The sequence below is a fragment of the Lissotriton vulgaris genome, chromosome 1_1 (assembly GCF_964263255.1).
Source record: "Lissotriton vulgaris chromosome 1_1, aLisVul1.2, whole genome shotgun sequence".
In the NCBI taxonomy this organism is placed as follows: Eukaryota; Metazoa; Chordata; class Amphibia; order Caudata; family Salamandridae; genus Lissotriton; species Lissotriton vulgaris.
Window position 1 is genome coordinate 1,492,218,777 of NC_141685.1, and position 13,723 is coordinate 1,492,232,499.

The 13,723-nt window shown below is 45.9% G+C and overlaps 1 protein-coding gene across 3 annotated transcripts in view; it reads left to right on the top strand.

Annotated features, from left to right (window-relative positions):
• The window catches only part of PLXNB2 (plexin B2), a 629,238-nt gene that overhangs the window by 501,467 nt on the left and 114,048 nt on the right, over positions 1 to 13,723 (top strand). For all 3 annotated transcript variants that reach the window (XM_086967392.1, XM_086967395.1, XM_086967394.1), the window contains one exon: positions 11,625 to 11,792. In XM_086967392.1, coding sequence (XP_086823518.1) covers positions 11,625 to 11,792 — 168 coding nt within the window. The remainder of the gene's footprint in view (positions 1 to 11,624; positions 11,793 to 13,723) is intronic.

Genomic DNA, 13,723 nt, shown 5'->3' on the forward strand with positions numbered 1-13,723 from the left:
ACGGAGTGTTGAACATTGAAAGCACTCACCCCCAGTCAACTGATCTGGATTTAATCCATCATCATTGTTTAGCTCACACCGCCACCCCAGTTCAGACATGGCCATATGCAAATCAGTCTGACCCTGTGCCTCATGGATACAGTCCAGCCCGAACTGCCAAGCCATGTCTTCCCTGGACCAGAAACAAGCATCCTGGGACCGGTTTCTGGCTAATCAGCCGTCATGAGCCAGGCTAGCTTGAATCCAGTGGCAAAGTGAGCAAGGGACCCATGTCTGGGTATACCCTCCCGAATCAGGGCGAACAAAGCAAAACCAAAGGAGATGATGGATGGAGTGTTGAACATTGCAAGCACTCTCCCCCAGTCAACTGATCTGGGTTTAACACATCATCATTCTTGCTCACTCCGCCACCCCAGTTCAGACATGGCCATATGCAATATCCTGGCTGATGAGGGCTGAAAGCCCAAAACCGGTCCTAGGATGCTCATTTCCAGTGCAGGGAGGACCTGGCCTGGCAGTTCGGGCTCGCCTGTTCCCATTGAATGCATGGTCAAGACTAATTTGCATATGGCTGTGTCCAAACTGGAATGGCATGGTGAGCAAAAAAAGATGGACTGAGGCCCAGATCTCTATACTGGGGTAAATGTATAACATTATTCTGCATTCGGTCCATCAATTGTTAGTTTTGCATATGGTAAGAGGGAACATGCCATTGTTTGTAATGTGTACAACCCAATCACTGAGTCTTCGAAAATTGAAGGAAGCGAATGGGGCAAGCCCATGAGGCCTTGAGATGAGAGCACCAGAGGTGTAATCAAACTGTACGTCAATGGTTGACTGTATCCGGCATCTGAAATATTGATAGGGAATGGTGTTAGATAGTAATGGTGTCAGATCCTCCCTTGATTCAATAAGGCAGAGACTGGTTGGTGGGTCAAACAGGAGATAGATCCAAACATTCAGAGTGTCTGTAACTAATTAAATTAGTTGAATGGTAATCAGGACAGTTTTTGGAGCATCTGAACTGTAAAGAACAGTTGTGGAGCATCAATCTGTAAAAAGATTAAATAAATCCTAAGCGTGCGGTACATAGAGGAGATCAGAGTTAGAAAACCAAACTGAACTATGGACAAAGTGTACCTGGATGTTCGTTTGTATTTGGAGGAATCACGTTGGGGCGTAGCAATTAATGCCATGCACGGCGTCTCTTGTAAGATTTCAGGGCATCATTTTAGCTCTACACGGAGAGAAAAAAGACCACCCCAATCTAAGTCTAGGAGTGCGAAAAACAAAGGAATGCAGCTAAATTGAGCAAATGTGCTCACGTGCACATTCCTGGTGAAATCTGGTCCGACGGCAGGATTCGTTGATGTATGCCGAGAACCGCGGAGACGCTCATGATTAAATAGAGCGCTGCGCGTTAGAATGGACGTGCACGCTAGCGTGCAGCAGCTCAAACTGGCATGGGACCAGGATTAAAATAGAAAAAAGACTTCCAGATTATGGGTTGGAGGTACACAGTGCCATAGTATGGTTTTGATGTCTTAAAGTACATATGTTGTGCAAAACTTATTGTTACAACCAGGGTCGACGCTAGGCATGGGCAGCGTGGACAGCTGACCAGGGCCTCTCACTCAGCCCACCAACATGGGGCCACACACTGGTGATGTGTCCTGTCGGTTCCCTGGCGATCCATTTCTAAGAAAGGTGTCACCTTTCTTTGAAATGGAGGGGCCCCCTCCCTTGGCCTCTCAGGGATGGCATCTGGATACATAAGGGAGGGAGACACTCCCTTCAATTGAAAAGAGACCTATTCACAGACACCGTGGGAGGCCCATTGTCCATCATTTTGGCGCCCCCATAGTTTTAACTTTTAGCCCACAAGCAATTCTCACACCTACCGGACTGAAGGTGTGACAAATGCTTGTGGGCTCAAAGTTAAAACTGTGGGGGGCGACAAAATCCTGGACAATAGGCCTCCCACAGTGTCTGTGAATGGTCTCCTTGCAAGGGGCCACTTCTCTACATTAGAGGGCCCTCGCACATTCCCTTCAATCCCAGGGCCTCACAAATCCTAGAACCGGCCCTGGTTACAACGCGTGCAACTGACAACTGTCAGAAATATTTGGCTGCCCATTAATGGCTGCATCTGTGCATCGCTAGTGAAAACGAGCACATGTTAAAACAATTCTGGCCGACGTCAGAGGCATTGGAAGTATATACAACTATACAGACAAATGAATAAATTAAATTATACTAACATTCTCGTATAATGGTTGATGTATAAGGCCAATTATGCGAATTAATGTGTCAAAGCACACATTTGTAAACATGCATAAATCACATCAACCAAATAAACAGGAATTGTTTGACTTTGTTATACATATAACCACATATTAAAGCAATTCGGGCCGACCATGTTAGAGGCATTGGAAGTATATACAGCTATACAGACAAATGAATACATTAAATTGTACTAAGATTCTTGTATAATGGTTGATGCAGAAGGTCAATAATACGCATTAACGTGTCCAGGCACACCTATGTGAACATGCAGTGATCAACAAAAGCAACTAGAATGGTTTAACATTATTATACATACAAGAATAGCATGTCATACATGGAATAAATTGACTGGTCTGTCAAGGCTCATATTCGTGAAAATATAGAAATCACATGTGTGACTGTCTGGGAATACGTTACATCCCTCTCTGGGATATTTCTATTTCAGAGATCGGATGGAATGTGGGAACCTTTCTGTGTAAGGGACCGATTCCTGTTGGTGGAATATACCCTACTGGGTGTGAGGAAATCCTATGGTGTACTAACATTTTTGTCAAAGATATCAATCCATATTGTGTTAAAACGGAGGCCTCACTATCGTGTGAAAGTGAGAAAGGGCAGTACGTTCAGCATGGCAAAAAGGAATTGCCAAAGCTAGTAGGTTCCAAATGAAAGACTTGTTGGCTTTGCCAGTGCTAGTCTTCACTGCTGCTTAAAGACTGGATTCCAGATGAATTGTTTGACAGTGCAGGTACTCTAGGTTGGCGTTACCAAGTGGCTGGTAGCTGCGGGAATTTAGTGTTTGTTCCCTGTTTACAGTTGTCAGCCGTATGGCCAAATAAACTCCGATATACCTTAGTCAAGCTCACATGCTGTGTGTCGTACTTAATTTACAGATTAAAAGGACCATAGTTCTTCTGGCCTAAATTACTTGCCGTAAGCGAATTTCATCCAACAACCACATTTTAAATGAATGAGGGAAAGAAGCAACAAGTTCTTGGGCCTAGTAGCCTCTTTTTTTAAATCTCACAGATTTTCAATTTTTTCATTGTTTGTTTAGGTATCATCATGCTTTACTTCTGCCCACTACTGCATCCAAGGGGGCAGAAGGACAGCCCTCCTCATCCATTTGCTTTTTTGCACAGCCGCCTCAAAAGGAGTGCACTTCAGTGGCAGGTCTGGTGTACCTGGACTGCTAAACACCCCTTTATGTTTTATAGGTTTATTTTTTTCTATACTGTAAATATTTAATATATATATTTTTTAATTGCACGCTTGCCATGGCCAGGCCAATTGTCTTTGCCAATATTTGTTAGTATGGCCCGACTCCATGTGATCCTTAGTCAGACACCACTTTTTTTTCTTTAGTCCTCTCTGCACAATTTTTTCAGGCCATCTAACCTCCCCATACTAGTTCTGTTGACGGGGACGGGCTACAAGTTAGTGAGAAACTGTCTGACAATTGCCATCGCCTGTAACAGAGGACGCAAAGTCATGCTCTCTCCCGAGACAGTATACTTCACCTACTATAGGACCAGTGAATAATTGGAAATGACTGCCAGCCCCGGATTGAAATTAGACGGTATTAGTTTTTGGCATTGATTTCTATTTGTCTCTAAGTATGGGAGTCTTCAGAATGTGATTAGTCGCAAAGCAGTTCGCTTGCTCTTTGAACTCTAATTTAATGGGTGAGTAATTCTGTGAATCCTTTAGGTAATATACAGGATCTAGCAATGTGAGGACAATTCTCGGTCTAATGTCATAAAGTTTTGCAAAAAACTTGGGTCTCATCCTGCTTTTCATAGCATACGCCCTATTATTTCCCTTTTTTGACTGTTTGAATCTGTTTTGTTGCCCTCTTTCGAATGGAAGTTACTTTGTGTCCTTTTGCTTCCCTAGCTTTGTGCCTTAATTTCAAGCTCTCTGCCACTCACTGGAGAGCAGCAAAACACACAAGATGATGGACGGAATGTTGCACAATGGTAAAACATTCACCCCCAGTCACACATCTGGGTTTAATCCATCGTTATTTTGCTCACCAAGCCACCCCAGTTCAGACATGGCCATATGCAAATCCGTCTTGACCCTGTGCCACATGGGAACAGTCTAGCCCGAATTGCCAAGCCTTGTCTTCCCTGGACCAGAATCAAGCATCATAGCCAGGTGCAGAGCCAGCACAGGGGACACAGCGCCGAACCTCGTGGCAAAGACCACAAGCGACTCTCCGACCCCTGTTGAAGCTATTATTGAGCTTAATACAGCACAGGAAATCTAAGTATAAGTTGACCATACTTATCACCCAATACTACACAAGTTGTGTGAGATATTATCCTTCTTTTTTGTATGTGTTTTTGTCCTGACGAAGGCTCCGTAGACCTGGCTGGGCTGAGAGAGCTGAAACATGTTGACACATTTTTCAAGTCATGCGGTTATCCAGTAACACGATTACCACCATATCGCAATTTCTTTTATTAATAGTGCCTACACCCTCTTTTTCCAATAAATAAACTCCTAGGTGAGACACTATTTTTTTCCATTATTACTGGACACTTCTACCTGTACCGGAGGTAGCCTCGGGTGAGGCAGGCATCCAGCACATTAATCGACTACCCTATGAATATGCCATGACTCCTGAGGGGGCGGAAAAAAGATACACCGCAAGAATTAAACCAGGATGTCTATGAGGGTTTTCGAATACAAACCAACGGTTTTGTAGATACCAGTGTCCATTCTATTTTTGATTATTGCGTATCTGTCCAGGGGAAATGAATGGACGCCTAATCCTCTTCCCTCCACTTTGATATAAATTAGATGAGCATTGGCAAAACCAAATATGTCCGTTGAATTTGCCAACACATAGCGTGTTAGTACATTAGAGAAAGAAACATGGGAGGGAGCCAGCAGAGAAGAGAGAGGGCTATAGTTGTAAAGTAGTTCTTCATGCAGTTACTGGAAATAGGAGATGTTCTAACAGCCAATGGCATTAGAGGGAGAAATACTCCACAGGACTGAATTGCGACCTGCTTTCCAAATTCTTAAGCCAATGGCTGAAAGAGGCTGGTTGAAGAAAGCTAATAGGTGAAAGGGGGTGAAACCAAATACCATTGTCCATTTTAAGCAAGAGGTCTGTTTGACAGATTTGCTGTCAAAACTCATACCTAAAAATCAAAGGTCCTTGTAGAAAATCTGCACAAAAGAAAAACCGCTGTGCAAAATGATAGTTTACTGCGTCTTCTCGTAATGTGAATGCATTGCTGCGATAAGGAGACACTATCTTTGATCCTACACTGTCAGCTGAGCATTCATGGAAAAAGTCACCCTTGCAATGTCATTTCGTATTGAAAAGGTATGGCTGTAGTTCTCTGACACTGAGGACATACTGCCTGTGGAGCCTGGCATTATGTCATCCTAACAGACTGAGAAGGCATTATTGGAGGAAGCTCACACTGCTGAATTCCTATAGCAGCAAATAGGTGAGAGCATCACACTGTTGAGCCAGCTAACTTTCAAACTCTGTGCCACTGAGGAGTTTGTGCCTGCGTATGCTCACATTCGCTGGTACCTGTTTTTGGCAGGTATTACCAGTTTGATCTCAAACTAGGAGGGCCCTGAAGCACTAAAACGACACCACATGCACTCCAGGTTTTCTATTAGTGACTTTGAAAGGTTTTGGGCTATCTTATATTACATGTGTGCCTGCTTCCTGTTGTAGGAGAGTAGGGTCTGCAATCCTATGATCACCCAGATTTTTTGCTTTTGTTTCACTGGTTTACGACTTTCTCTGGCTGTGGGCCTGCCAATCAGACCCACAGCCTGGCTGTTCTCTTTCTAAATTACGACATGTACCCTAGGTGCATTTACCAATTGGTACTGGGCCACCTTATCAGACCCTGTAACTCAGGGCATAGGTGTACCCAGGGCTGCCAGGGGCTGCAGCATGTATTATGCCACCCCTGGCTGGCCTCTTAAATTTGACACAACTGGCTGCATGACAGCTGGGGCAAAGTCGTGTAATCACGCTTTGCTGTAGGTGTAGTATACCTATACCTAACCCTAAAATGGACACACAGATTCCTATCAGTCACTCCTATGGCAGGCCTTGACAATCCTGAAGGCAGAGTGCTTGGAATCGTGTGAGATGGTGCTCTGGCATGAGCTGAGCCTGTCTGCAGCTTGCGGAACCAAGTCCTAATAGCTGTTCCATGATATCGCATACCATATACTCTTAAGTGCATTATAATCCTCGCGGTTAAATGCTAACTTTGGTATTGCTTTATCAAAACATGTCGAGTAAGGTGTCATACGAATTGGAATACTAACCCCTCGCCAATTCTGGCGACGGGGTTAGCATTCCACCCTTCTAGAGGGACACGACATGTCCGTAACTGTGAACCCCGGTTAAAGTTAACTGAAGCCTCAGCTCCACAAAATGGACGCTGCCACCACAGACACGAGTCTGACCCCCTGCAGCTGGGAGTCCTTCCATCGAGGGGAGCCTGGACAAAGGGTTTCCTGTCAGGGGCGGTGCTAGCACCGTCCCAGACATGGTTTTGTGTATCCTGGGTAGGCAGGGCTTTACAGGAAGGTGACTGCTGAGTGGCACCCCGGTGCTCACTACGCATAGGCCGGTCTGAACCAGTTCCAGGGGCACACCAGCCCCTGGCCTGGGGAAGTCCGGCATGGCAGAGGGGTGTAACCACCCCCCTCCTAGTCCCACCCATAGGCAGGACCTAGTCACCGGGTCAGACCCCTTTTTTAGTATAAAGATGGGAGCGGGCCCCCTGTTCAAATTAGATCATCTTTGGAATCAAGACACGACTTTCTGCGAAAGGACTTCAAGATTTCTTCCTCAAGATTCTCCCTTGTGGCTAAGGAGTAGTCACCCTGCATCCGCAGGCACCATCCTAAAGAACACTGCGGTCTGCTGCAAGTCCTTCATCACGAATCCGACGACCCAGCTCGACGAGACCCGGCTTCCCTGGCACCTCTGACCTCTACTCACCTCTACAGCCAAGCTAAGAACCGTGAGTGCGACGAGACCTCGAGGGACCGACGATCGCCAAGACTGCCCGACATCTTTACTGCAAGCCCACCGTGTCCTCCACGGGTGAGTGCTTTGGGGTCCGAGAAGCCCCGACCCTGCGCAGCTCCAGCACCCAAGATCAGCCCCCCTGCATCTCCACGATCTGCGTGGGGCCCTTCTGCTGTTTGCTGTGCACCGCGTTGTTTGGCTACTAGCCGGCTGGCTTGTGGCCTTCTGAACGACGCCCGACGACATCACTGCTGCTGGTCTGGTTGCTCCAGACTGGCCCTTGCTTCCTTCTTGAAGAGAGGCACCCCGGACCCTCCTGGTCCACTCCAGACGCCATTTTATGTCCACCGCGTGGGCTTGAATTTGCCAAGGCTTTGTTGCCCAATCCTGGGTCCAGCGACGCCGACAGCTTCTATCTTCGTGGGACAGCTCGATCCTCCTTCCTGGTCGCCGACAACGCCTCCTGGTCCGTGAGATCTCCGAGCCCAGCGTCACCCACACGCCTTGTCGAGGTGGCTACCATCCGGTGCCCTCCTGGTGCCCACTGACTACTGGCTAGTAGTCTCGAACTTGGTCCCCTCTGCTTTCAGGTGTCATCTTCCATCGATCCAGGCTTGGATCCACCGAACTTTCTTCACTGGTCGCCTGCCAGCAACTTCTTTCTTCCAGGCTCCTGGTCCGTCAACGAGGATTCCCGACGTCTTTTGAGTCCTATGCAGCTGCAGCCCCTGGGCTAGGTAACTTCGGCATTTCGGTGCCCCAGCATAGCCTCACTATCCAAGGGTCAGAATCTACTTTCGTTTTCTCCCTACCAGGTCGGGTTCGCCCGAGAACACTAACTTTGCAAATTCTAGCTACCATAGACTTTGTCCCGCATCTCGCGTGAGAGTGCACACACTGCACCCGAGTCCCCTGGGTCTCCTAGAAGTAATCTAACGATTCTATAGTCAAGTCCTAGCGATTCCAAAGCCTATTAGTACTGTACTTACCTGCTAGTAATTTCGCATTCCACTTTTCAAGTATATGGTTTTCCGTGCCCCTCGGGCATTTGTATATACTGTGCTAACTTAAGTATTTTTGTAAGAGTTTTGGTTTGTGCTTAGTACCCTGTCCTCATAAAGAGTACAGGGCTGTTGTGATTCTTAATAAATAACTGTTTATTTTCATAACACTTGTGTGGTGTCCTTTCACTTGGTGTTCAAGGGGTATATGTGGTATAACAGCTGGCTTAACACGCCCTCTCGAGTCTTTAGCCTTAGACTGCTCGTATCCACGCTACTAGGATAGCTGGTCTATAAGGTTGACTTACAACCAATCATCAATAAGGGTTGCTGGACTGATACATAGTGTTCACTAGAATAGTGACCACTGCATATCAGGCCACCTTCTCACACCTGTGTCACACTGATTCGAACCATTTCACATGGTACTTCCTGGCCTGCATGTTGTCTCTGTGCAGAGTTGGGGTGGTTCTGGACTATGGCTTGCTTATGCTGCTGCACTGGGTAAGCTTAAGAATGCCTGTCAAACAAATGTAAGTTTGTCCTATTATTATTACTACTAACCTGGCTTACTACTTCGATGGGCTGCAGGCCATGCTGATGCCGGAGCGAGTGACAAGTACTCTAGGGCTTGCTTACCCACTGCAAGGATTGTGCTGGGACCATGATTGTCAACATTGTGTGAACATTCTAAATTGTCATGCCATAGTGAGAGTTATGAGCTTACCTCTGTTCACAGCAATGACGCCTACCCGACAATTACTGCAGAGAGTGTGAACGTCTTGCAGGCGGCATGCGTTTTACTTGCGACCTGCAACCAAAAATGTGCTGGGAGCCTCTCATCCCCTGCTACTTCTTGATACGGTTCCACTTTTTTAAAATATAGTCTCCACCTTGTCTCCTCCCACCACCAACACATTCTCCCCTGAACCATGATACAAAATAAACCGTCAGTATAAATTGTTGCAAAAGCAATTGGAGCAGATTTCACAAACCTTATTATATTATTTCATACTCTTCTGGCAGTGGGAATTGGTTGCTGCAGCTCAAATTAGGTACCAAGGAGCCTTTATGCCACTTTTGCTTTGTTCAGTTGTTACATATGTATGTAAGAAATGGGTAAATACACTCCTTGCTTAAGAACTTGAACGCATACCAGAAGATTTGAAGAACTTAATGTGATCTCTGTACTGCCTGCCTTAGCAAAAAGTGGGTAAAATGCCTTCCAACGCTTGCCAGCTATCTTGATTCCTTAGAGCTCCTGAGCTGCTTCAAGGCCAGTATTCATGCTAAGTACAGCACAGAATCAATCTTATTGGTGATTTTAGATCAGCTCAGTACCATGAGGGCTGAGGGTGAACCAGCAACGTTTCAATTTTTTTAATTTTAAGATCAGACTGAGTTGGTCTCTCTCCTTGATTTTACTCTCTCAAGGTCCAGCAACTTGGGGAGTTCTGACTAGGTCAGCTATCTTCTATCTTATTTAATCTTTACATTAGCCTTTCACGATCTGATGCACTCAGATTGACAGCCTCCTTCCTCACGGGGGACACCCAGAGAATTTGCCTCCCTCCCTTCACCTCGCAACCCACGCACACCATCTGCAGAGTACCCAGGGCTCATCCCTGAAACGTCAGGTCAAAACGGTCGCCTCAACCCGCTTCCTCATGCTCTGCAAAATCTTCAGTTGGCTCCCCATCAGCACAAGGAAAACTGACGCAGGCCCTCATCAACAGCTGCCTTGACTATGGCAAGGCACTCTATACCGGCACCATCACCAAACTCATGGGAATACTCAATCCAGAACGCAGCAGCCAGACTGATACTCAGCTTGCTCAAGAGGACACACATCAACCACCACCTAAAAGACAAGCTCTAGCTCCCCGTCCAGAAGGGATGCCCTTTCATGCTCCTGATCCATGTCTATATAGCCCCCCCACAACCAAGGACCAGCCTACAGAAAATACACTACTCAGCACACCTCCAAGACATCACGCATCCGTTGCAGCCCCTCCTACCTCGCTGCTAATGCCTGGAACCCACACACCCTCCACCTCCGCACTACAAACTCACTGACTCCCTTCAGGAAGGGACTCAAGACCTGGCTCTTTGACTGATACCTGCAGCACAGCACCTGGATACCCTCTGAGTGATTAGTCACGCTGTACAAATACTGCTTGATTGATTCTTGATCTGCTTTTAGATGTGTTTGTACTTGGACGATACCAAGCTGGAATCTAATCAGGGGTTTTTCAAGACAATGGAACACTTGGAAGGTTTAGGTGAAATCCAGAGATGGATAGCAGACAATTTTACAGGCCCCTGATGGACAAGACTCCATTCTTCCTGGTTAGGTGAGCAGATTTGTGTTGGAGACCCAAGTTCTAGATACTCCCATTAAACTGGAAGTCTAACTTGATGTAGTTTCTCGGTAGAGGGATCTACCATAGTATGGTCCTCATTCCTTTGTAAGATAGAAATTGCAATTAGGTGCATGTGCACCACAAGGTAGATAGTGGAAAGTGTTACTTGGGCATTCATGGTTACAACAGTTTGTTTGCTGTTTTCCATTGCACAAGTAGGGGAATCCCGGAATTCACCTTTCATCAAGGACTGCTTGTGCACCACAGGGAAGGTAATCAATTTTCAGGGTATTCATAAAATACCAGGGTTACAAGCAGTCTCTCTAGCCCCAGAACTCATGGAATCCATTGAGGTTCACTGATCCCTGTAGAGGCAGACTGGAACTACCACCTCTAAGCTGGTGCGTGCCACCAGCAGCCTTCCTCCACTCAAAGCAATGTGAAAGATTAGGAGGACGGCACAGCCAGACTGAGCACCTGGTGGGAGAAGATGTCCGGATACCTCAATCTGATTGTCAGCATTTCGGTAGCATAATTGGCAGTTGGTAGGTAGTAGGTGGAACCTTGCAGCTCAGCAATTGGATGTTGTGTTTCAAAAGACTCTCCCAGTGAGCCGTGAATGTCAACTACAACTTTCAGCACTCCACCCACAAGTCAGAGGTTTTTTTGGAAGCTCACCAAACAATGGCTACAAGGAGGTGAATATTTGAATCATAAGGCCATCCCACTTCGGATTCTGGTAGGTGCGTCTAGTCGGTGAAAGTTTGAGGAGCCTTATTGAACAACTCTATATTGAAGATGATTGCCATACCTAAAGTCTGTTTTATCAGCAGTTTGTCCTGAAATAGGTAGGTTCTTCAGAATAAGTACAGTGTGCATTTTTGTAAGTAGAATGTATATTTGCATAAAAGCTATGAGGAAATTGTTTTCTTTGTCATTTTACAGTACGGTGTTTGACGATGACATCATTTGCGTCACGGGACTATACCACAAGCCAGAGGATGTCCAGCTGAAACTACTGTATGGAAGTAAAACAGTCAAAGAATTTGAGATTTTTTCCTATAGAGGGAACCCTACTATTGAAAGTTTCCTGCCGGACAAGAGTTTTGTCAGGTAATAAAAGCTTTTTGTGGCCTAAATTGTAGTTATATATTGAATTAAATGTTTGAACAGCTGAGTAAATAATTTAAGAATCTTTCACCTTTATTATTGCCTTGCATAGAATAACCACCTAGGCCTAATGTTGAATGTGGTGACTGAGCTGGTATTATTAATCAGTCTGTCTGTTCGAAAGACTAGTCCTGAGCTAAAGTCTACCACCAACATAATCATCCAGTTGGCATTGTGCTTTAACAGAAGTAGCTAAGAGTGCATTAGGAAGACCATTTTGGAGAATGAATCCAGACAGGACCATGTGATCAGATAAATTATTGGTAAACTATGTGAAGGGCACTAGGTAGAGCATTAACGTTCGTGATCTGCCATGGTCTGTACTAATGTGTCGCATGAATAACAGGAAAGTTGAATTTGGAGACCATCCAAAAACTGTGACCATAGGTCAGACGTTTTAGACTTCCACCTGCACTTAAGAATATTGCCAGGGTGCTATATATTATCAGACCTTGCGTAATAGATCACATAACAACTTGTGACTCCTCAGCCACAGAATAAAGAATGCATGTATAGTGTATGAGAGTGTATGCATGAGAGACTTGTGAGAGTGTATTTGATTTTTTTTCTCTGTATTGTATCTGTATCTTTTTCCTTACTGATGATTTATATGTCCTTTTGATAAAATAACTGTTATGAAATTAAGAAATACTGTGAAAAATACAATCTCTTAAAAAAAATAAAATTTAAAAACATGATAAAATGTAATGTTGTCACCTTGTGTTAAAGGCTTTTTGATGAAAACATGAGAATTGTCAAGTACAAAATAATTTAGGTCGTGAGGGAATCTTTTTCTATGGTATTGTTGCGTTCCTCTCTTTCCCTGACCTTAAAGTATAATTAGAGGGGGTCCCCTTTTCTATGTAAAAGCTTTCCAGATACCCACCTCATGCTCATGAGAAAGAGCTTCCTCTGCACCCAAGACTTTGTTTTTTAATTCTTATATGCTCACATGGCACTCTGACGTCCGTGAAAGTAAAAGAAGCCTTTCTCTCTTTTCTTCACTCTGCAGTGCTCGGGCCCCAAGCCCTGTTAACAGTGGGGATGTAGTGTTGGAAAGAGGCAATATCTTTCCACTGGTAACTCTTACTAGTGGATCCAAACTTTGAAGGGCAATCCCCAAGTAAAGATCCACGCACAACATCAGACATTTTTGCAAAGCAGATTCTCCCCGTCCAAAGCTCACCAAGGAGCATAATAAGTCTTGTCATCCTGCTTCAACACCATGCGCATGCTCCGAAAGATCTTCCGATGGATCCCCACAGAAACCAGGAAGACGGTCACCCAGGCCCTCGTCACCAGCCGACTGGACTACGGGAACACCCTCTACGCTGGAACCACAGCCAAACTACAGAAAAGGCTCCAGCGCATACAGAACGCCTCCGCACGACTCATCCTGGACATCCCCCGCCACAACCACATCTCTGCCCACCTGAGAGACCTGCACTGGCTCCCCGTCAACAAGAGAATCACGTTCAGACTCCTCACCCACGCACACAAGGCTCTCCACGACTTGGGCCCCAAGTACCTCAACAACCGCCTCACATTCTACACACCCACCCGCCAGCTCCGCTCGACCAGCCTCGCCCTCGCCACCGTCCCACGTATTCGCTGAGCCACCGCCGGAGGAAGATCCTTCTCCTACCTGGCGGCCAAGACATAGAAATCCCTCCCCATCCACCTACGACTGACCCAGGACCATCTCTCCTTCAGGAAACAACTCAAGACCAGGCTATTCGAGCAGTAGCGGATCCCTCCCCTCCCAGCGCTTTGAGACCCTAACAGGTGAGTAGCGCGCTTTACAAATAAACCTTATTGATTGATTAATAGCCTTTCTTTTCTCCCACTTTCAGCCCCCTTGTCCTCCGATCAAG